Raw genomic sequence first — 25,331 nt, forward strand, 5'->3', positions numbered from 1 at the left:
GATTGCACCCAGAAAAAGTACTAGAAAGGTACCCTTTTTTAATACTATAAGGCTCTATTTGGTACTTGGTAGGGCGTAAAATATTTTTTGGGAAAACAATTTTCCTCTATTTTCAATTTTACATTGGTTAGTTTGTGAAGGAGTGTAAAGTCATTACCCTAGGAGTAAAATGGTTCTTCCAATGATGGAAACCCATTTTCCCTTCAAAACGAAGGGAAAATTATTTTCCTTCCTTTTGTCCTTATATCTCTTGTACACTCTTCTCACTACTTAATTACTTTCCCTTTCATTTTTTTTCTTTCATAAAACTAATCAACGGAAAACTAATTTTGGAATTGTGTTTTCCATTGTAAATTATTTTCCATAAAAATCGTTTTACACGGAAAATATTTCACACCCAACCAAACAGATCCTAAACGAGTAAGCATAAGAGGTGACATCAGGATACTCTCCTCACGAGGGGACTATGTAATGAGTTCGACTTAAGATTCGTACAAAGTCGTGGTAGCAACACTAGCAAGGGCAGGTTAATGCCAAAACTGACAACGGTGTCAAGCTTGTAGCTCAAGTAGATGCCTCTTTATTTGTTGTTGTTGTTGCTCATTGCTTAAGTGAGTAATCCAACCAGCAGAAAAAAGCATAGCAACCAGCACAATAACCATACATATAATAATACTCAATTTGGGGAAAAGGAAGAAGCTGTTGGGGGAAAGAGACACTGAACTTTTAAATATACCAAATTTCAATGTGTGTATAAAAATTAAATTTTAGTTGAAAGAGACCTGGAAGATCACCCAACATCCCATTAAAAAAAAGGGGGGAGAAAAAAATATAGGAGAGAGAAAGGGAAAGGAAGAAGAGGAAGAAAAGAACATACAAGTATGAACTAACCTTAAGCACAAAGCTTTAGCTACACCACACCTACTTCTGTTCAGTCTTTTCTTTTAAGCAAAAATCTCAAACCCTTCCCATCAGAGAATCACACCATCTTTTTCAGAGAAGCATTATTTCCACCTTTTTTGGCCCTCTAATTTCAGTGCCTAAACAAAACCCAAAAAAAAAAAAAAAAACTTCCTGGACTGAGCTAAGCTTAGCCCCATTCACCTTAAAGGGTAAAAAATAAAAACTCGATGGGGTCGATTCAGACTCCGATACCAGTTCGAAGTTCAGGGTTACTCGAGAATTCATGTGGGTATCTGCTTCAAGAATTGCAGGCATGTTTCTTTTGCTGTTATATTTACTTTATGTTTTTTAACCTTTTACTTCCTTAGACAAGTAACTATATAGTATGTAATATGTTATGTATAATTGTATATATTGGAGCAGATGATATGGGATGAAGTTGGAGAAGATGAACTCGAAAGGGAGAAGGTCTTACTTGACATTGAACAGGAGTGTCTGGGAGTCTACAGGAAGAAGGTTGATTATGCTAACATGGCGAGATCACGTCTGCATCAGGAACTGGCTGAATCTGAGTCTGAGTTTACTCAGCTTCTTCTGTCACTTGGTGAAAGGTCTCTCCCTGAGAGGGTAATTCATTCTTGAACATCCTATTGAAGCTCCTTAATATAAACTGAAATGAATGAATAGGATGAACTGATATTAGATTTATGCAATGATAAGAAACTGTTATCTAGGCAGGATATGCAGTAAACTAGAAGTAATAGTGAATAATAGTGTGTGAAATATTCTTTACTCACAGAAAAAATAAAATCTTCCATGGACACTAGTACTACACTACTACTGATAGAGTGATAGCTGAATTGTTTAGAATATGCTCAAAACTTGACTCATAAGTGAAATTTAGTAAAATCAAGCACCTTGAGAAATGGTATACCTTAATTAATTTTGTTTAGCCTAAATTAATAGTCTTCTGGTGTGATTGGACACATCCTGCCACCATACAAATCTTCTGATGTACTTAGCTAACAAGATTTATCAAAGAAAATACGAAGTAGTAATCGTTTGTTAGCAAGATTCTAATACTGGATTCCTTTCACAACAGCCAGAGAACAGGGCAGGGACACTGAGACAACAGATAGATTCAATCACCCCATCCTTAAGGGATATGAGGCTAAGGAAAAGAGAGAGAATGAACCAGTTCCAAGCAGTTCACGGGCAAATACAGAAAATAAAAGCAGAGATAGCAGGTCTTTCAGAATATGATGACTCTACGTCAGCTTTGAAAGTTAATGAGAATGATCTCTCACTGAAGAAACTTGAGGAATACCAAGCAGAGCTTAAAAAACTCCAAAACGAGAAGGTATTACAATTACGATCTAAAAGAAAAAATACTCCCTCTGTACCTAAATAATAGGCCACATTTGATTTGAGGTCGTTAAGGGTAAGTCTAATCTTTCGAAAACTTCTTAGTTGATGCCTTGATGGTACCGTTATAAGTCTATGACGGCTTAAATCAGAAATGTGGCCTATCATATAGGGTTAGTGACAGTAGCATACAATTAATAAACCCGTGATGAACTAAAACCTCAGTGCTGAATTTCTTTATCATTCAATTTAAAGAGCAACAGACTCCAAAAGGTGGAAAGGTATACAGGCCAAATACACGATCTGGCTGCATTACTGGGAGTGGATTCCTCGATGACTATTACAAAGATTCATCCAAGCTTAAACGAGTTGTGTGGTATAGCCAAGAATATAAGTGACAACATTTTGGCTAAACTTGAGGACACTGTGAAGTCTCTAGAAGAAGAAAAGAAGAAGCGCATTGAGAAGGTCAGCTTACTCCTGCAAAATAAACCATGCTAATTTATCTGGTTTTTCCTTGGCTTATATACTATCAGTTCGTATTTGGGGATAATAATACTAAATGCAGCAACTTTGTCATTGCAGCTTCATCATTTAGGAAAAGCATTGTTAGACATGTGGAAGCTTATTGATACACCAGAAAAAGAGCGCCAGCAGTTTTTCCATGTTGTTAACTTATTGGTAGTCCCATCTGAAAAAATAACTAAACCTGGAAGCCTGACCCCTGGCATAATCCAACAGGTTAGTTGATGATTAAATTGATCTTTCTTCAAGGGGAAAAAAAAGCATCTCCTGTAGCTCATGTGGTAGACTAATGCCTCTTACTGTATCAAGGCTGAGACTGAAGTAAAGAGACTAGATGAACTAAAAGCAAGCAAGATGAAAGAGCTGTTCCTCAGAAAACAGTTTGAGCTTCAAGAAATATGCAGTAGATCACATATGGAAATTCCTTCTCCATCTGAAATGGAAAACATTACGCAACTTGTAGACTCAGGTAAGAGATGACTTGCGAATTTCCATCCTAATAAAGCACAAACTTGCTACTTCTAAGATTTTCTAGTGTACTGAACTACAATTAATAAATGTGGAAAAAAGGGACAATGGACCTTGTCCACCTCCTCAATAGCATGGATGAACAGATTGCTAAAGCAAAAGAAGAAGCTTCCAGCAGGAAAGCTATAATGGAGAGAGTGGATAAGTGGATTTTGGCACGTGATGAAGAACGGTGGTTAGAAGAATATAACAGGGTAACTATCATTAATATAATCCAGCAAGTCCTATAGTCATTAATACAATCCAGCAAGTCCAATGGATGTATTAAGTATGAACACCTAACCCTAGATTTAACTGTTTATACTAATGCTATTGTGCCTTCAGGATGAAAACCGATATTCCGTCAGCAGAGGTGCTCACAGGAACCTAAAACGTGCAGAAAGAGCCCGAGTTACAGTCACCAAGATCCCAGGTAACGTTGAATATCAATTTGTATGATTTCTTTAACCATAGGATATCCCCTAAAACATACTGTAACAATGCTGTATGGAGTATATTGCATCAAAACTGTCAGGAAAGATTCAATCACAAGTAATCAACAAAGCTGATTCACAATAATGTTTACGTGTCATTACTAGAGTAGTTCAATCCATTTACATTAATTAAGAACTTTTGTTAAGCTTCAAAAAAAAGTTGCTATAGTATAGTATAAAGGCATGTTTGGTATTACCACTTAGGAAAGGAAATGGAAAGGAAATAAATAAGAAGGGGAAAGGGTGGTGTTAGCTATTACCAATATTAGTTGTTTGATATACCTTAGGAAAGAAATCACTTGTAACAAATTGGGGATTGAGAAGGGTAACAATGTTGTTACCATAGGGTTGGGAGAGATAACAAATGGTGGTAATGGTTATCCTTAGCATGATTAAAAATCAACGTTTTTTTCTTATGGAAATCGTTAAGCGGTGTTGATTTATAAATTTTTAGATTTTTAAGGTGTTTAAATATAATAAAAAATAAGTAAGGTGTTTAATTACAAAAACTAATTTTTTTAAGGTGTTAAATGACAAAAAATCCTTGATTTTATTTCCATCACTTAAAAACTCTATACCAAGCATGCTCTAATAGTATTAGAAGAGTTTTCTTAAGCTTCGAAACACTGCCAGTCAGATCACGTGTTTCTCACACGAACTTGCTTGCAGCTCTAATAGATATGTTGATCTCATGGACTAGAGAATGGGAAGAAGAAAGACATAAAGTATTTTTATACGATGAGGTAAGAACTTTACTTGGGATTGAGTTTTCTTTCATCTTTTTATTTGGAAGTATTTCAAGTTAGTATCGAAGAGACTAGGAAGCAAAGTTACACAATCAAAGTAAGCTGTATTCAGTTATTGACTTCAAGCATGTTTCGGCTTTTGTGTTGTGGTTTTAGGCACCTCTTCTAGCTATGTTGGAAGAATACATTGCATTGCGGCAGGATAAGGAAGATGAGAAGCAAAGACAAAGGGTAAGTTTCAATGAACGTGAAACTTTTTTTAAAAATGTTGGTCATGGTTGAAAGTTGAAACAGATGACATATAATATTTCACTTTATATTTCAACTCCTTAAATAACCACATACATGTGCACGCACAAAGAGAGAAGGGGAAGAGATAGCACACATGACTCGTGATCAATGTTACTCGGACTCTTTATTTTACCTCAAGTAACCGTGTCGGATCCTCGATACTTGGACATTGAGTGTGGACACTCCAACACTTCATTTTGATCTAAAATCAAGGGAAATTTCCACAGTTTAGCCATGTCGGACACTTGGACACGTACCCGTGTCCGACACTAGTACTCGAGTCTGAGCAACATAGCTCGTGATTCTATCAGAAACAAAGACTAAATAGTGCCAGAAGTAGGAAGATATAGAAAATAGATAATAGCAACATTTACTACTCACCTGGATATTGATGTGGGTCCTTCTTTGAATTTTTCAGTTAGAAAAGAAAAAAGTAGCGGCTGGACACAATAATCTCTCATTGAGCCCCAGACCAGGCACCAGCGCTCGACGTATCCCAAACAGGAACTTAAATGGTAGTTTCAGCAATGCGTCCCCTACAAACAGGAACTTGAATGGAAGTCCTTCAAACAGGAGATTATCATTGGGCGCACAACAAGCAGGAACGAACAGCTTCAACCCGCGGAGTCTAGGGACATCGTTCATGCAGGAAGGAACAAAACCATTAAGACATCCAATGTATGCTCAATCCGAATATGCTACTCATCTAAGAGATGAAACAGCTTCAGTTGTGTCCACCTTTTCTGGGCCCTTATCTCCTGAAATCTGAAAGCACTCACAGGAAGAACATAATAGTGTGTAATATAGCGTAGATCTGAGAGTTTTGTGCAAAAATAACATCAGATATTCTGATTACCCCCCCCCCCCCCCCCCAATTCTTCCCAAATACTTTTGTAAAGTGCCCTGCATTCATCAGGAGGAAACGTATGCAGTGTTTCAATAGACCAGTGTGTGTAATATAGAGCTTTCTCTTATTCTCTTATAGTCTTATCAACCAACCAGTAGAAATGTACAATTAGTTCATTACATATATGCTGCCGACTTGCTATTTTACTAAGGTTCTTCACCACACTGAAGTAATCGGGTTCATGGATGCAACATAACACTTGGACAAACCAAATAATGCCAACAATTAACAAAAATCTCTGAAAATTAACAAAATCTTACCCCTTCAATTTGAATATATATTTATGTGTCAAACCAGGAAACTCTCTGTAAATTCCAAGTAGCAAAGACCCAATGTATGCATATATGAATGCTTTGCTCCAATAAGTTCTCTTATCGCTCTTTAAAAATAAAACAGGAAAAAGCGCACAGCTTAATGCCAATAAACAAGTGCTTATATACAGGAGCACACTGATCCTACTCGCAAACATTTACACTACAACATCACACCATATTCACATAGGTTAATGCCATGTCCCTGCGCCAATATGATGACACCAATACGCATTACAAAGTTAGTTTACCTCATTTCTCAATTCTCATCTTAGATAAATTCAGTAATAACCAGTGAAATTGACATACTGAAGATTCTTACATGCAAGTCAAGTATGTAACAAAAGACTGCTGCTGCAATTCTCATCACTTTGACACAAGACCCAAAAAGCCAAAATAACTTATTGGCATGATCTAAATTAGGATTCTATCAATGCACAAAACACCACCAATATCACAGTGCCTCTCTGATAATCTACCACTCCACTTAGCCAAAATAATTGAATTCATAAGTTCGAGAACTTACAATTACCATTGCGATTCCTGAGAGGTTGATTCCGATAAACCTTTGATAAAAAAAACTACCTAATCATTGACATGTTATTCACAAACAAATATTGGATTAGCAAGAAGATGTTTTAGTAATTCACTCAATTAACTATATTATCATTCAATTGAAAGTCTCAACCATCTACAAACACAAAAGCAACAGCATTTCTTCAATCTAGTACTATCAAATTACATAAACCTCAAAACCCTAGGTCTCATCTTCGTCAACAGGAGCTTCAGTTCTCAAATCATCATTTTGCGGTGGAGGCTTACGGAAGATGCTATCAATACGACGAGTATTAGGCGGAAGGACAGACCTCTCTTTAACCGTATGATCAGCAACGGGGTGATCCGTCGGATGAGAAGACGGCGGCAACGGAAGTGAGTCGAGCAAGAAATCGCTAGTTGGCTGGTGCCGCTTAACGGCGGTCCTGATGTGTTCGAGCTTGATAATTTTGCGCTTCTTATCGGCGGCGATCTCCGCCGATTTCTCGGCGAGTAATTGGAGGAATAACTCGGTTGCGCCGGAGACGAGAAAGAGAGCTTCGGAGGATATTCTGGTGATGTCTTTGTCGAATTTCACGATTTTCTTCACTCTGCCTACTGGAAGCGAGAGTTGAGGGGTGTCAATTGAGGTGTTTTCTTCTTCTTCCGCCATTTTTGTGAGGATAGAGAAAGAGAGTAGTAGGGTTTGAGAATTTAGGAGGGATGAGAGAGTGAGGGTGATGAAATGGCGGGAGTTTGAGGTTTAGGATTAGTGCAAAAAAGACGGATATAGCCCTATGAATTAATTCATTTTGGATGTTTTCGAATTTTGTCAAGGAAAATCGGAAGAAAAAAAAAAAGTTAAAATGTATCGCAATTTGGATTATACACCCGGGTGCACAATCTCATTGTGCACCCTGTTGAACATTTATTTGAAAATCTAATGAACATTGAGAACGATTTCAATGTACATGTACTAGTGAAATATTTAAACTATATGTTCTATGAATTTGAACTATATGTTCATTGGCTATATGTTCTTTGGGTATGAATAATCTGTTCTTTGTATTTGAACTATATGTTCTTTGTAAAATAGGGTGCACAGTGAGCATTGTGACCCGGGTGTGTAAACCATATTTTGAAAATGTATTTAGTGAATTTCCATTGTAATGCCACTTGAGAAGAAAAATCATACGAAGTATTGTTCAAACAGAATCCCTTCATATATGTCATCCAAGATTAAAACATTAAGATAAACCATAACTTTTAATCAACGGCTTGTGAGTGAGATATAGAGTTACTACTCCGTAATTTCAAAGGTTGAAATTTAGAGTGATAATCGTCAAAACTGATGTGTGATGCGTTGTGCATTTGCATCTATGTATTAGATTGCAATAGCATACACATACAGTTGTTGTGTGAACTTGAATCGTAGGATAAAGTTTGTCAATAAATGATATTGGTGGATTTATTTACCTCTAATTCTTTTTGATAAGTAATTTTTTTTTGATAAGTATTTACCTCTAATTCTTGTTACATTGGGTTTTACTTTCATAGTTATAATCATTAACTAGTGTTTGGTACCCGGGCGATGCACCGGATTACTACTTTGAATATCATATATGTGGTATGCATTATGTAAAATGTTTGGTGTATATTATACGCTTAGATGTTTTAAGTTATATGTATTTAAATGCAATAAAGATCATATCTAATGGTTGGTTAAGATGGTAAGACATTAACTTTTCATTTGATAGATCCCATGTTCGAATCTTATTGGGGTAAATTTTGATGTATGTTGTATGTGATATATATTGCTTGCGAAGCCGATGAAGTGTGGCATATTCTAGTGATTATAAAGAGAGTATACGTGACAAGCATACGTTAGTAGAGACGCCTTTTAATATATAGATATAGATTAGTTATTGCCCCGGGCGATGCCCCGGTGATTATATGTAATTTGAGAACTAATCTTGATAAAATTTGAGTTAAATAAAAATAATTACAATAGTTTGATATTAAATACTTACATATAACATGAGATAAATATTTGTGCATAATTTATTTGTATATCTTATTCATGTAAGGGTGATTCAATATAAAACTTAGTTAAACATCTTAGTAAACTAAATTAAATTTAAAATAGAGTATTCTTTTGTTATATGTAATACTCTTTTTTTATTGCTCTAGGTAAACTTACATGAACTGGCCTGCTAAAAAAACGTAATTATAAATGAACCTAAATGAAAATGTAAATGAAAAAAATGGAGTATAGTTTAGTTTCATAAGAAAATTATTAAAATGTATAATTATGGTAGGCATTAAAGTTTTAATACAAGGTATCAATAAACATAACTTATATGTTTTCGATTGCTTAAATATCACATGTTGTATTATTGGATTAGTGGTTAAAGTTCTAACTTATGAACATGAAGTCATGGGTTCAACATTGATATTTGCATATCTTCATCTTTTTATAAGAAAATATTATATGTCAATGTGGCTATGCCATATCACTTGCCATCTAATGACCGCGACATGTGGCGGGATGGTATGAAATGCCATTGAGATTTAATAATAGTATAGATTAGTGCATAACATGAGGTATAGAACAATACAACAAGTATTAATCCATGGTAAACAATATTTAATGAGGTGGAGATATGACGTTATGCTAAGTAAACAATATGTACAATATACAGAACAAACAAGAAAAAGTAGATAACCCATTTAAAGAAATACAACCAAGTAATGCCTTGACCTAGTAGAAAGGGTTTCACCTTCCAACCAAAAGGTTGGGGGTTCGATCCCCACTAGGGGCACTTTGAGGGTGGGTTCCCCTTATCATCCCCCCCGCTCTCAAAGTGTTTAGCCTGCTAACCCGAGCGGGTTGACCTGGTAGGACTCTTCATCATCTTACCATAAAAATAAAAAAATAAAAAATAAGGTTAAAGAAATACGATACAATTTCGTGATTTCATGTGCCCCTCAAACTGAGGATCAAGGTTTCCCTTGTGGTTATAAGGTCCTCCTTCCGCCCTTGTGATAGGGGTTCGATTCTCACCCCTTCCAAGAAGGATCCCCAATTTATCCCCCTTCATGTAAGGAAATTCTCCTTACCTTAAAATAAAAATAAAAAAATGTGCCCCTCAAACTTGTCCACAACCCACCTTCAAAGCTCTACATTGTTGAAACATCAAACCAAGATTCTTATTTTCTTTCAAACTCCAAAAGGATTAGTATTTTTGTACCTTTTCGTTTCATTTGAAACTACAACTGCAAACATGTAGCAATCAATACATGTTGAAAATTCATAGTGTGAGCAATTTTCCCGCCTCAAAGTATGCCTTAGCTTCAAAATGGATCTTCAACCGGGCCACGTCATAAAACTAACCCCATCCAAGGTTGTTGTAGAATCGTTGCCAGAGACATCCCAAAAATCCAACCCTATAAGTTTTCTTTACCCAAGATCCATCGATCTGAAAAATAGTATGGTTAGTATAGCTTTCATGCTTAAAGCTAACTTTGGAACGGGCTTTTGAGCCAAAATGATATTTGATCTAAATGAGTCTAGAATTGATGTTAAGAGCTCGAATCAAATCTCGATAGTTTGCGTGCAAGACTATGTTTGATCAACTATAGGTCATATTGTATATGTTTTTTAAAGTTCATATTTTCCATTTAGGTATATTAGTGTGAAGGTAAGAGAATCTGCATTTTCAACACAGATAACAAAGCTCCAACTTATGATATCAAAATCACGAGGTGAGTTCCCAATATCTCCACCACATTTTGCTTGGTTTCGAAACTCGTCCCCTTGTATGGGTATTTTTAGGGGTGAAAGTTCGATTTTCGGTTTGGATTAAGGCCAAATCGAATCCAAACCGAACTAATTCGGTTTTCATTTTTTGAAACCGAATCCAAACCAAATAAACTTTTAATCTAAACCAAACCAAACCAAAACGGATTTTTAAATTTTCAGTCCAATCCAAACCATAAAAACGAGTTTTCATGGGCCTTTCATTTGAGCATGTTTTTGGGCCTATATTATACTCCATATTAAAGACCCAAAAATTGGCCAAACCATAAAAACGAGTTTTCATGGGCCTTCATTTTAGCCAATTTTTGGGTCTTTATTATAAACGAGTACCTACTTTTAGCCAATTTTTGGGTCTTTATTATATTTTTTAGCCAAGTTCGGTTTATTGGTTTTAGTTTGGTTTATTCGATTTCAGACTTTTGAGTCCAATCCAAACCATAAAACCAAATTTTTTTTAAGATCCCAATCCAAACCGAACCGAATAGGAAAAACCGAACCGAGTTTCTTATTTGGGGTTGGTTTGATTTGGTTTGGTTCGGTTTTCGGTTTTCGGTTTTCGGTTTTTTCTACCGAACTTTCACGCCTAGGTATTTTCGCCACTAAAATATTCTCACACTCGTGTCAATCGTGTGAGCTGTGTCATTATTCTACGCGCCAAAACATCCCAAAATTTCAGAGAGAAAGGCAATGCAAAAAATTAGGGATTTCCATCGTCTATTTTTCTTCCACGCCTCTCGCGCCTTAATCAAATTGTCTCAAAGGCCGAATCAGCAGTCCAACAATGGAGAATTATGCTATTCGTTCAGTTTCCATGTCGATTTGCTGTTCAAGAGGGTGCATCCACGAAGTAATTTTCGCCGAAACTTCCAATCGTCAACGTAAGTACATTGCTCTTCTGATTAATTTGATGTTCATCTTTCAGAATTCTGCTAATTGATTTCATTTACAGAAATGTGTGTTTTTTTTTCAAATCTGGAAAGAATTGTGCGTTGAGTATGAATTGTGGCTTGAATGGCTGAATAGCAATTGGAATAACATTTTGTTTGATTGACTTAAGTTTAGTGTTCCACCGATAAATTCGATGTCCAGCTTTCGGAATTTGCTTATTGATTCCGTCTTTGTGCTAGAATGGGTGTAGATTTGTTTAGCGTTTGTAATTAATTGTGCTTATTAAAATTTCGTGGGAGGAATGTGGGTAGAATATGAGCAGTGGCTTGAAAACTAATAGTTAGTTAGGATTTTTTCATTTTATTGATGAACAGGAAAACCTATTGAGTGAAAACATTGAAGAAGCATAAACGGCGTGGATTGCATTTAGTATTGACTGTTTATGCATAAATAACCGTATCTAGATGACTAGATGGCCGATTTGCGGTAGGCCATGTTATGTTCACCTAATTTCTACTTATTTCATGAAAAAAAGCTAAGATAAGCGTATATCATGAAAAACAAGTTAAGCTAAGTTCATTTCAAATATAAGTTTACGTTCATGAAAAATAAGACTTAGCCAAGTTCAACTTATAATTAAAGAAGTTATAATAAGTCTAGATAAGTCCAGTAAAGTCCAGTTTATGAAACATAAGTTTAGTTGAGTAAGAACATCCTCCTTAATATGACACTGTGGCCTTTTAACTAACAATAGAACAGTTTATAGTAATTCTTGTACGGGGATTAATGAATGAAACGCCTTCGAATGATGAGCTCATTGTGTAATTTTCAAGGACGTTTCTGGGGTTTTGATTTCTATATCGTATCAGATGAAATTGGTTAATCTGGAAAGTAGGCTGCTATGTACTAAATATTATTCACTACTCGTCAATCATCCCTTAGTGGATTGAATCGAATGGGAATCATCGAAAAGGATAGAGTCAATTGGGACAAAAGTTATGTGTGGGTGTGTAGCGTGATCGAAATAGAAGTAGGGGTGTGCAATCCGCTACTTACTATATTAATTACTCCAAAGGTATTTCATATAGAAAGAATGAGTTAGCATGTTTCACGAAGGTGGTTAGTGGGGGGGGGGGGGGCGAATAAGGTAACACAAAGTCATACGTCATATCTATGTATGAAGAGTCTAAGACACATTGGTTGTTCCAATTGAACTGAAAGGAACAGTTTTTAAGACTTGTCTATCACATCATGTGCTTATGATAGGATTCCTCTGTCTCAAATTCTCAATGTGGCCTTTTTCTTTCTATCATCTTAATTAACACTACATATGATAATGGTTTTTATAAACATTATATGGCTACTCTTCGATTTCTACTAGGAGACTGCTTATACGTTATGTTCTTGTTTGCCCATAGGCCATAACTCTTTGCTTTTACCTCCTTGGGTTGATCAATCTTGTAGCAATTGTTTGTTCTTATCATTGTACATAGACAAGTAGTACGGAGTATAAGTTTTGATGTAAGCTGCTTGTGATACTTTCTTCTCTGATTTTAATTTTATTTTAGCCTTATCTGTAAATTGTAGAGTATAACAAGTAACAACCAATCTATGGACCATCCCAAAATAGAAATTGGGCTAAAAGGATGTCTAGCCACTTTTGGGGGGAAATAAGTAGTGGTTTAGCACCAGATTTTCACAGAAACAGACTTATTTCCTGAGTTTCTATTATGAATTAAACGTGACTGCAATTTTCTACACGCTATGTTTATGAGCTTGCATTGGGAAGAGGCTTTATAAATCAGTGTAGCGCGTTAAATTCATTGTTTAAGAGGACTTCTAAGCGTCAGAATAACCCATTGACAGAACTACAGAAGGTGTTTACTAGCAAATAAGTTCAAGACCGAATGCCTATTTCAGCTGCTTCACGTGTTAGAAAAAACCATATTGGCTGAAGGCAGCATGTTGGATGTGTATTAGTGAGAGAGGGTGTTCATTCCCTGTCCATTGGTTGACAACCACTGGTTTTAATGGTGGCTTGCTTCTTGCTACTTCCTTCTTTTAGTCGATTGATTATTGGACCATGTTTAATTGAATGGGACAGCAGGATACAACACCAACGTATTGGCACTAACAAGATTTTGTATGTGGAAATGTTGTGGTCTTTCTGTATAGAGCAGAAAATAATCAAGTCAAGCAGATTGCTCGCTTTCTTTCTCAAATTATTACTCTGTAGATTTCAGCTGTCCAATTGGTCTAATTAGAATCTAGATTGAGCAACCCCAATGTGCAATGAAGTCCATAGCACCGTAAAAGAACACAAATTCAGATCTGTGTGTGGCTCGATACAATTGAACACTTAAGAAGCAGGGGATAGTCTTAGAACATGAACTAGCATTGGGATAAAGTATTCTAATCTTTGTCTTTGGTTAGTATATTTCAGTGTTTTGGGCTAATACAAAAGAACAACTTCTCTTTGTACTATATTTTTAAGAGGTCTGTTGCAGCAGTGTACTTCATTTAGGTAAAAGCCTGAATATAATGAAACTGACCTATTTTATAGTGACTAATCAAAAGATCTTTTCCTTCCTGTGATCCTGTCAGTGCACTAATGAATATGCACATTCTTCCATGCAATGGGGATGCACATATCCAGTTATGTCATTACATGTGACGGTTATGGTATGCAGTTAATCAAAGTTAGTTGATAAATAGGTTGAACCAGTTCCATGATATGTGAATTTGTGAAGTAACATGTTAAACTAGAGGATTGCAAGGCGCTGCTCTGTCTTTGCTGTTATCTTACTTAACGCTGAGCTACCAATTCCCACTGTGACCTTTCCGGTGATAGGAAAAGAAATTCTTCACCAGCTCAGCGGTTCTGGATGGTAAAGATGTCAAAGGGAAGTCTTTACACTAAGACGAGAATATGAATGGGAATAAGAGCAATGAAGCTTAACAACTTGTTTTTGTTTAACTTTGTGATTCCCATTTAGTGGAGGAATGGACTATTAGGTTTTCAGTAATATGATTGCATAATTTTGTGAGAATTTTTTTGGGGTTATTTATGACTTCTATAAAATCATTTTATGTGATTTCAATGTTGAAAAAATCTATTTGTTTATATATAAAAACTAGGGGTGCTCTTACTCCCTCCGTCCCTAGAAGATTGCCCCAATTTTTTTTTCTCACTTTATTAAGAATTGGTTATAGCCAAAAGCAAACGGGTAGGTAGATTTGTCATTTAATTAGATTAAATAATAGTGTGTGAGGAGACACATGTGGGCACCACAAACCAAATAAGGTATGGGTCAAACAAATAGAGACATTCATTTATAGTCTATGAAACAATCTTTTAGGGACGAAGGGAGTATCTTTGAAGTTTTTGTTTTAAATGCATGTGTGGATCACACAAGGTTCCATCTCATCGTGTAGACTGGTTCTATATCATTACATATTATGTTTTCGAGAAGGAAAATTTGTCATCTTATAAAATAATTTATCAGAAACTACCTTTTAAAGAAAAAATGTTGTAAGAAGTTAACTTTGGCAGGATTTTGGATGCTGAGTTGCTCACTATTTTTCCGGCGTTCACTTTTTTACCACCTCCTTATCCTTTCATTTCCGCCCAAATTTGCCAAACAACCACATTTTAATGCCGATTTTTAAAGGAGAATGATTTTTTTTTTGGGTGAAATGGAGGGATAATGAAGGGGAAAAAGTGAAAAACAAAACAAAAGGTCGACACCTCAATGACCGGATTCCGGCCAAAGGTATCTTCTTACAACATTTTTGCTTTAAATGTAAATTTCCTACATGTATTGTGTAGGCTTCCACAAAAACGTGTTTCTTTTAATCATTCCCAACTCACTACTGTGATTAAAAAATTAGTCAAGCCAGTATCTTTGTTAGGATTTGTTGGAACAAATTACGGAGTAGTTACTTTTAGCATATCTGCAGAAAGAGACAGGAGAATGCAATAACTTATCCTTATTGGTGGTATCATTGGCAAAGGCACCATTGCCTCGTTCCTCTTTTAGCAAATCATTGCCTGTCTATCTTTATTTTATTTTTGATTCTTGTTGTTAGCAGCGGCATCATAACATGAAAACTGATTTTGGCGTGTGTATGCCAAAATCACTTCCCTCATGACGTTGCTTCTTACTTGTGCATTTATTTGGTATGGTTACCATTCTATATACTTATCAATTTCTTCTTATGACAAATTCCGACTTCTGATATACCATGATGAACTGATTAGCTGTGCAGTATTGTATGCAATACACTTGATTCTGTTTTTCTTCATAGTGGATTACTAATGTTTCAAACTTAACAAGCAGTTCAGATCTTGTTGTATGCTATGTTTTCTGTGCGGTGAATGTTTATGTTAGGCACATGCTTTTGGTTGTTGTTCAAGGAACTCTTAGATTAGCACATTATGAATTATGATCGGATAATTGAATGAAAAAATCACAACCTTACCTAGCAGGACGCTGCATCGAGAAAATTTCTACATTTTTCTGGATGTAGTTGTCACATTATTAGTTCAAATTACACTATATCAGCATGAGTATTTAATATTGCTTGCATGAAACCCAATTATCATTTACCAACCCCAACAAATTTCACCAGCGGTTGGATTATCAACCCAAACTTTTTTGTTCTCTCTGTAAATCCAGAAACTTTCTTTTCTGAGTATGTGGACCAAATATAGCAGGTAGATTCTTGCTTGTCTCTTTACTTACCTCTTTTAGAAATAAATCTTACCAGATCATAATAGCAGCCAAAATACACCCGTCTCTTTTTCTCTTTTGAGTTATTATTTTACTTGTTTATTTGGAATGGTTGATTGTGTGGATGTTATCTTTTCTAATGATAATGTTAAACAATAAACGGTTAACACAACATTCCACTTCGATCAATCTTTCCAATTTTTTTCTTGGATGCGTTGCCACTGCCACTCCCAGAAGGTCCTGAGTATAATTTTTGCTGTAAAGATGCTTTGTTTTTATTTTATTTTTGTATATCATTCTTTTTGCATGTTTTTTTTTACTATTCTCAAGCGGCTACTGCACTTTTTAAAACAAACCCCTAGCTATCCGTAGACCGTAGTATAATAGACAACCATTATTCCAGATTCGAGTGTTGAGGGGAAAACTCTTCTTCTAATGTTGTTTTATTTATAGGTTTCGATGGAGTCAAAGATTCATTTGTTCTTTTGGCTGTGGGGTGTAATTGACTAAATCAAAATGACTCTTAAAACCTATTCACTTCCTTTCCATGAAGTAGAAAATGATCGTCCCGTTATCGCTTTTGGGTCAACTGGAAACAACCTCTCTGCAATTGCAGGGGTAAGGTTGCGTAGACCTGAGTACCTGACCCCCTTACCCCGTTTCTTGCAGGAGCCTTTTTGAAGCAATTGGGTAATGATAATGATGATAGGTTCGAAACACGGTTAGTTAAGGTGAAATAGCTACCTTACCTGCAAATCCAAACATGCATGCAATGGTAAGCAACTATAACAGTGTTTGTTGTTCTTTGTTAGGTTTACATTTCTCTTTCCTTTACACGCCTCTAATTGGAACGTCCCTCCAATTAAACTGACGCTCTCCACTTAATCTGATTATGACTAAGTGACTTGAATTTTCTTTTCTTTTACGCATACAATCCATAAGGACATTTTGAACCCACCCCGCATAAGTCATTATCCCATAAGATCCTCACCGATTGGATTCGACACGCAATGAGCTGCATATCCGATTAACAGCTCTACCTCTAATGACTGTAAGGTTGTCTAGGTACTTAGCTGGGTAGTGTTCTTTTATGTTTTACTGTAGCTGAGTGGTGCTCTTTTATGTTTTACTGTGATATGCCTTTGGTAAAGTGGTATCCATAATCTCTAGCATTAACATAAACATTGTAATTTAACGGGAGAAATAGTTTCCACGTGCCCCTAGGCTTTTCTTTTCTGGCATTAATTATTGCAAATTATGTGGTCCCCATGATTGTAATGTGCTGCATTTTCTTGCAGGACCCATATATTTTTTTGGTGCCACAGATTGTGAAGGATTTGTTGCAGCAAATGTGTTTCAGATTCGGCTATCATCAAAATGCTTTCTCAAATTAAGGTTTTTGTTTCCCGGATTCTCTCTTTCAAATGGATTTAGGATATATGCATATTTTTTCTCCCTTTAAGGGCCTCGGATTATCTTGTTTCTATCTATGTCCAATTTTTCTACTTATAACGTCTTTAACGTACACTTGATTTTCACCTTGCACCTATATTTTATTTATCCACGTATTTGTAGAGAAAAACTAAAACAAAATAGAGAAAGCAAAGAGAAAGTCATGTGATGTGTTAGAGATTTTGAACTTGATTTAGCAAGCAAGTTAATCTAAGTATGTGCGTGTGTATGCATTTATAACGTGAAAAGACACGCAAACTCTTTTAGGATCAGGTTTATTGTTTAAGAATGTCATGTCTCTGTACCCTTGTCCAATTGTAGACAAGGTTTATGAACGTCAGCGTGTCTGAGATTGGACAAATGTCTGTAGTTCTGTATGGTTGATTGGCCGTATCAGACACTCGTACTTGTGTCAGAGCAACATAGATGTCTATCCCAAAGTTTCTGAAATACAGACTGTTCGGGAACTGTTAGTTGGCAGCCCTGATAAATGATAACACTGACCACTTAGATATTCTAGCGGATTAACCCTAACCAGGCACACAAGTGTTAGGGTCCAAGTTGAGAGATAAAAAGGAAGGCGTGCTGTGTGCATTTTTTTTCCCTTCTTTTTCCTGCAATCATTTTCAAGGTTAGGCACGGATACTCAGTCTGTGTACGAGTCTTATAAGTCTCAGTTTAACCAATTTTGTTGTTATGGGTAATTATAAAATGGTACTGGTTCGGCTTTCTTTATGCATTAAATTTGCAGAAAATGCGTCTGTATACCCCCCCCTATTTTGATTAGGTGTCGCTGACAAGTTTTCTTTATTCAGAAATTAACAAACTCTTGTGTTGTCATTTGCTCATACGCTAACGCCTCTTACTTTAAAGTATTCAGTATGAAATTCTTCTTAGTGTCTTCCAACTAAAGAATGCTTTTCTTAATCTCTCTTTCCTTTTCTTTCTTTGGCATATCAAAAGCCTGTAAGATTTCTGCTATGTTCTGCTTCTTCATTGCTAATCTTTCATATGCTTGGAATTAATATATACTGTAAAGTTTACTGACCCCGGAATGTCACATACTTTTATCTGACCGTTAAAAGAAGCCCTAAAAAAGGTTCCACTATCGGGTATAATGCGAGTTTGTTGACATTATTTTGGCCCTAAACCTACTTTGGGAATAGAAGAAGTCTTTATTACCCTGCTCTCTATAAATCCATTCAGTTTTCCCCAAAACACAAGTGTTTATCCCTTATCCTCTGGAATTTTCTAGCTCTATGAACTATCCATGAGCCATTGAGCTGTGTGCACCTATGTGGCTATGTTAACCAGACTTGGGGATACTAGTGTAGGGCACGAGTACATGTCCAAGAGCCGACTAGGACATTTAGGGAAATTTTGCATGTTTCTGTTCAAAATGAAGTGTCAAATTTTGGACCGAGATATTTGAGATGAAACACAAAATCCTGATAGCATAGGCGTGCGTCAAATATGACGCTATGGTAGTGATTAAAATGTTACCGTCGTTAGTAATTGTCAACTGTGGCCATGGTCTAGCAAACATAAGTTTCAAACATGGCAAAAAAAAAGGGATTGTATAATCTCTTTGAAACTCACACTTTTCTTATTTAAATACTATTACATGGTTGATGGTTTTGCAAAGTTTTAAGATTTACTTTTCTTAGAATGCCTTAAGCGGACATTTTCCCAACTCTCATTTCCTAACCTACTTTCGGGAGGTTGTTTCTACAAGATCAAAAGCAAGTGCATATAGGACTTTGTTGTAGGTTTTTTATATGGATTCTCACTAGCTGTGAATCCATTTAACTGACTAAAGCTGCGTGTTTGTTCCATGCATAAAAATCATCATCTTTTGGTTCAATGTGATGATTCCGGGCAGAGGAAGTAGATGGATGTTATGACTTTCGAATTCTTATGAAAACATTCTTGATGGATGTTATGACTTTGAATTCTTATGAAAACATTCTTGATGGATGTTTTCCCCAAATGTATCTGACTGCAAGATCCATACTCATATAGTCATATAGGATCAGTCTTTTCTTTGAGTAATAGGCATGAAGGTTAGTTTGCAAGACGACATGGCACTGAAACCAATATGCCATGTAAATTTTTGGTATTTATGTTCTATTTTAGGCACCTGTATTTGCGTGTAGTTATATGATTTTCAAGGTTTCCTTACAATCTCTTGTTTTTTTTTGTTTGACTACTCCATATCATTCTAATCAATTTGCTTCAGTAATAAATGTTTTTGGTTGGGAGGAAAAGCAAGGAAACTAATTGTTGGTAAGTGGTAACAGTAAATGACTATTATTCTATATTGCTAGTCTGATGGAGTCACCGACTCATATTAGACATGTCCCATGTCCAAGTGTCCTGGCTATTTTATAAAAAACAATTCAATATCCTTGGTTCAAAATAAAGTGTCGAAGTGTCTTAACCATGTCCAAATGTCAAAGATCCAATATGAACATTTGTGGAGAAAGAAGAGTCCAAGCAACATCGTTGCTAGTGACTAATGAGTATAAAGTGCAACAGGAAAAAAAAGAGTAGTCAGTAACTAGCCAGAAACCCCATGTCGATTGTGGTGATACCCCAAGGAAAATTTATAGGGTAGGGATACTTACAATCAGTTCCCAGAAAAGAATGCCGCCACAGTTAGCATAGCTGCATAGGACATATGACAAAATGGCAAAAATTAGTACGGCATGATAATCATATTTCCTAATCCTATTAGTTCTTTTTAACAAAAATGGAAATCCAGTCTATGTGCATAAATAAAAAAGAAGATTTTACAATAAAACAAGGTAATGGGATTAGTGTTAATTATGTCTATCCTGTAAGCCTTTGTTTGGCCGTACATTAATCAGACTGTCTATACAAGGATGCAGTGCCTGGAAAAGGAGAGTAGTATTAGCTAATGAGTGATTGGTAGATCCCCACTAAGTACTTAGAGAGGAACGTTAGCCAATGGCATGTTGTTCTTAAGTTAGACAAATGGTGAATGAAGATGATTTGATGTTGTTGAGGTGCAGTAAAGATTTGACAACAAACCATAATTGAGATATTGATGTGATATGAAGGAGAGTGAAATGACTTAAGTAAGGGTTTTAAGTGGAAGTTGATGAGTCTTTACATCATGCATTTTCAGTTTCTAACGTCCAATTACTTTGATAAAAATAGGTTCTTGTTCACCTTTTAGTCCGATCCATTAGCTTTGGACCTTCGGTGTTATGTGGATTCGTCTTCTTAGCCGTTTTCCAGTCAGTTGTGCAGCCTATAACTTGCCTCTTCCCAAAAATTGTTGTATTGCCCAGATTTATTGTATGCACCCCTCACGATAGGTTAATTGGGAAGGGAGGGTTCGTTGGTCTCAGACCATATTGTGATTACTCTATTTCTGAGGCTTACTTTGGTTGATGTAAAACCTGACTGACTTTTAAATTTTAATCAGTAGTTATGTGCTAAAAACACCAAGAAGTCCAGGAGGGGGAGTAGATTTGAGGTGGGGGACTTGGGGGTGGTCCTGATTTCATCACTTATGATGTTGCCAAATGTATATTCCAACTTATACTTAATTAATACAGTAGTATAATACCTTTTCTTTTCATATTCCTAAAAATATTTTATACTTAAAATATGCTCCGTACATGAATAATCATGTTTCTGCTTCGGTTGTGGGAATATAGTTAAGCTCTTTATAATGGTATATTAGTTGGGTAAATATCATTTTCGTCGTAGATTTGATTTAAACATTGTTAATCTCCTCTTTCATTGGCATCTAATCTAATAAATAGAAGTAGTACTATAACATACCTCGTTGATGGAACTTAATCCACATATCTTGACATAAAATATTAACATTAATTAGTAACCACTAACCATGGTTAATTAGAGAAACTATAGACTTAACGCTAAATAATCACCTTTACCTTTATTGTACGTTCTATAGTATATCTAGTTTTTTCTATATATATGTGTCATCCAACCTTGCTATCCTCTCAACAACAACAACAGAAAGTTCCAACTCCAGACAATTCTGCTAGCTTAGAATTTACCATTATGAACTCCATGATGGCTTATTTCTTTAAACTGCCTCTTTGTCCTGAAACCACCCAACAAACCTTCTTTGCTCTCGTCTTTGCTTTCTTGCTCTATTTTCTACTACACTTGTGGTTGGTCCCCGGAGGCTTTGCATGGCGAAGTTACAACCTGAATTCCGACCCTAAACTCAGGGGTCCATCAGGTTGGCCCGTCGTGGGAACACTTCCTCAAATGGGTTCTTTGGCCCATAGAAAACTAGCCACTATGGCAGCTTCCTTGGGTTGCACTAGGCTCATGGCATTGAGTTTAGGCACCACACCTGTGATCATTAGTAGCCACCCTGAAACTGCTAAGGAAATCCTATCCTCACCTTCATTCTCAGACCGTCCCATAAAAGCCTCGGCCCGTTTGCTGATGTTTGAACGGGCCATCGGGTTTGCTCCCCATGGCATCTACTGGCGCCACCTAAGGAGGATATCGGCAAATCACATGTTCTCTCCTAGGAGAATTTCGAGCCTTGAAGGTGTTCGGCAATGCCTAGCTGATGTAATGTCAGAAAATTTGTTGAAGGAAATGAAGGGTAGAGGAGGAGTTGTGGAGTTAAGAGGGATATTACAGGGAGTCTCTTTGAAAAACATGTTGGAAAGTGTTTTCGGAAGTAATTTGGGTAGCGAAGGGGAGGTGCTAGGGTTGATGGTGAGGGAAGGTTATGAGTTGATTTCTGCATTCAATTTGGAGGATTATTTTCCTTTAGGTCTTTTGGACTTCAATGGAGTGAAAAGGAGATGCCTTAAGTTGGCTTGCAGGGTCAATGAACTTCTAGGTCAGATCATTAAAGTTAGGGAAAATGATGTAGACTTTAAGAAGAAAAATGATTTCCTAAGTGTGTTGCTATCTTTGCCCGATGATGAACAACTAAGTCAATCTGATATGGTGGCTGTTTTATGGGTAAGAGCCTTCAATACAGTTTAAAATTAACAAAAACCATCCATGCAAAGTACGAACCGTGAGTCCGTGAACCAAAAAAGCGAATTATAACATAAAAATGGATGGTAAAACTAGTACTCCGATATAAAGTAGTATATATATTTAAACCATATTATGCTAACTTTGGTTACTTGTGAAGTGTAATGCATATAATCATAAGGTGATCTAAAGTTGATCTCCTTTTCTATTGATTTGTCATTGGGTCCCATTTTGTCCAAAAGATGGTACAGGTGTCTTGGTTTCGTTTGCTTTATTTCATGTTACTTGGATATGTTTGTCAAAGTAAATTATTTTCTTGATACTTTACCCTTAATCACAATTTTTTGGTACAAAGCTGGAGATTGGTGTTCAGAGTTTGAAACTAGTTGACCTTGTTATTTTCATGGCTTGCTTTTTCCTTTGTTTTTTTTTTTTTGTTATTTTCCACTCCTCCCTAGTCTTTTTTTATTTTTCTTACTTTGAACTTTTTTTGTCTCACAAAAAGATTATAAACAGAAAGAACAAAAAGAGACGGATTAAGTATTAGAATTAGCGTACACATGTCTTTTTTGGGGGAGGCTGATTATGTCACAAGAACCATTTAGTGTATGTCAAATTGTCAATAATTGATTAGATAATAACTTTTGCAGGAAACAGTTTTTAGAGGAGCTGACACAGTAGCCACACTTCTTGAATGGATCATGGCTAGAATGGTCCTACACCAAGATATCCAAGCAAAGGCTCAAGAAGAGCTAGACTTATGCATTGGGACTAACCCGAGGCGGGTCCAGGATTCAGATCTCCAACACCTTCCCTTCCTTCAAGCCATAGTCAAGGAAGTACTACGGCTTCACCCACCGGGCCCTCTACTTTCATGGGCTCGCTTAGCAATCCACGATGTCCACGTTGACAAGGTTAAAATTCCAGCTGGCACTACGGCAATGGTCAACATGTGGGCCATAACCCATGACCCGACCATATGGGACGATCCATGGGCCTTCAATCCTACGAGGTTCATCGATGAGGATGTGTCGATCATGGGCTCGGACCTAAGACTTGCTCCATTTGGGTCAGGCCGTAGGGTTTGTCCTGGAAGGGCATTGGGCTTGGCCACCGTTCATTTGTGGTTGGCCCAAATGCTTCACGAGTTCAAGTGGTTGCCAACCCAAGTTGCGCCCGTGGATCTTTCGGAGCGCTTGAGGCTTTCACTTGAAATGAAGAAACCATTGGCTTGCTCGGTGGTTCCTCGTAATAATGGCATAAATTAACTAGCTTAAAATATCTCGGTACTTTGGTAAATGTAATGTAGATAGAATTATTCATGGATAATCATGATTAAGATGAATATTAACTGTAAGAGCTCATTAGAGTTGGAAGTTGAAGAAAATTGTAGTACTGGAATCACAAAGATAACTCAGCTTTACGTCTGAGAAGCTTTGTAACTTTGTAGCTACAATGTGACCAAAATAATATGCAGTATATGATGTTTTTAATCAACTGTGGTTTTTAAACGCTTGTACTTTCAAATTACTCTGTATGTTGTAACTATTTTTGGACGAAATTAAAAGGGTACACAATACACCGTTTCTAAATTGATAAGGTTGTCAATGCCAACCCAACTTACTACGATGGACAAATTTACATAATCCCTATTATAAGTATATAGTACATTCCTTTTTTAGTTTAAAGCCAACATTATTGATCAATAGATTTTCAAAATGTGGATACAAAGACACATAACTAGTACTCGTATTAAAAAGTTAGTCAACTCGTTACATGACATCCTTCCTTATCCAATGATTGTTACGGAGTATTATGCATAATTCTCGAAATAGAAAAATAGCCACAGGGTGAAAATGATGTAGACGAGATTCAGACCTTGGGTACCCCCAATCCCCCATAGAGCTAGGCATGTGCCGGGTCGTGTAGGCCCACATGTTGATTCCCGTGTGCATTAACGGGCCGTGCCTAAAACTGGCTAAGAGAAAGTCGTGTGACTCGTGTCATATCGAGCTCGTTCCTCTCTTCCATGACTCGTCTCACGTATCGTGTTGGGCCGAATCGTGCCTATGTGTGTCAACGTGCAAACTGGCCCGTCGAGCTCCTTCCAAATTTCTAAAATAATGTTCATGCACGGTATGTGGCCCATCCTCGTGTCTCTCGTGTTGTTCCGGGTTTACAATGAACTCGAGTCATGCCGGGCTAGTTTACCAATTAAGCTAAACTGTCCAGGGTTGTGGGAAAGATAGATTATAGTAGGGCCCTATGAGGCTATGGCAACTTGAGAATGGCCTGAGATCATAGAGAGAAAGAGATGGACACCTCCCCACCCAAAAAAGAATGGAGAATGAAGTTTAGGGTTTGTAATTTCCCCCTTTTCAATCAGAAATTGTTGATTTGGTTGATCGGAGCAGTGGAAAGATTCAAAGTTCGAAGCTTTCAACCTAAAATGTGTTCAGGTGATGATCATTGAACTTATCTCACCTCACATTTGACGTTTCATTCTCTTCATTATAATTTTGGTCTTTATTTTTTACAATTTCCTGTGTATTTATATTTTTTTTTGTTTGGGCGGGAAAATAGATTGAAATTTAGAAAGAAATTGGTGAATTTCAGTTGTTTTCATGAATTCAGAGATGTGGAAGTTCTAATTGTTTGTACAAACTTCTGAATTAGGGTGTATATTGATTGATTCGAGTTTCTGGGCATTGAAATTTTCAACTATGTGTTGATTTCTGGGTGTTTAGAGCTCATAATTTGTGTTTTCAATGTGTGCATTGCGAAACAAGAATCGGAATGATTGTTGCTTGTAGCATGTGATTGATTGTTTTTGATGGAAAGGGCA

The 25,331-nt window shown here is 36.5% G+C and overlaps 3 protein-coding genes across 3 annotated transcripts; 2 read left to right on the forward strand and 1 right to left on the reverse strand.

The window, feature by feature from the left end:
* The first annotated feature begins 367 nt into the window (after window positions 1-367).
* Window positions 368-5,806, forward strand: LOC110794397 (65-kDa microtubule-associated protein 8). Its single transcript, XM_021999370.2, has 11 exons — window positions 368-1,214; window positions 1,327-1,530; window positions 2,006-2,263; window positions 2,524-2,736; window positions 2,854-3,009; window positions 3,103-3,262; window positions 3,364-3,515; window positions 3,646-3,733; window positions 4,464-4,537; window positions 4,697-4,771; window positions 5,250-5,806. The coding sequence occupies exons 1-11, from the start codon at window positions 1,131-1,133 to the stop codon at window positions 5,598-5,600; spliced, it is 1,815 nt and encodes a 604-aa protein (XP_021855062.1). The 5' UTR covers window positions 368-1,130; the 3' UTR covers window positions 5,601-5,806.
* LOC110793040 (DNA polymerase II subunit B3-1) lies at window positions 5,689-7,333 on the reverse strand. The gene has a single exon (XM_021997867.2). It carries the CDS (start codon window positions 7,254-7,256, stop codon window positions 6,807-6,809), a length of 450 nt encoding a protein of 149 aa, XP_021853559.1. The 5' UTR covers window positions 7,257-7,333; the 3' UTR covers window positions 5,689-6,806.
* Window positions 7,334-21,324: 13,991 nt separating this feature from the next.
* LOC110793048 (cytochrome P450 78A5) lies at window positions 21,325-23,983 on the forward strand. The gene is made up of 2 exons (XM_021997879.2): window positions 21,325-22,468; window positions 23,137-23,983. Exons 1-2 carry the CDS (start codon window positions 21,452-21,454, stop codon window positions 23,752-23,754), a joined length of 1,635 nt encoding a protein of 544 aa, XP_021853571.2. The 5' UTR covers window positions 21,325-21,451; the 3' UTR covers window positions 23,755-23,983.
* The last annotated feature ends 1,348 nt before the right edge of the window (window positions 23,984-25,331 follow it).

Source organism: Spinacia oleracea, chromosome 1, assembly GCF_020520425.1.
Source record: "Spinacia oleracea cultivar Varoflay chromosome 1, BTI_SOV_V1, whole genome shotgun sequence".
NCBI lineage: Eukaryota > Viridiplantae > Streptophyta > Magnoliopsida > Caryophyllales > Amaranthaceae > Spinacia > Spinacia oleracea.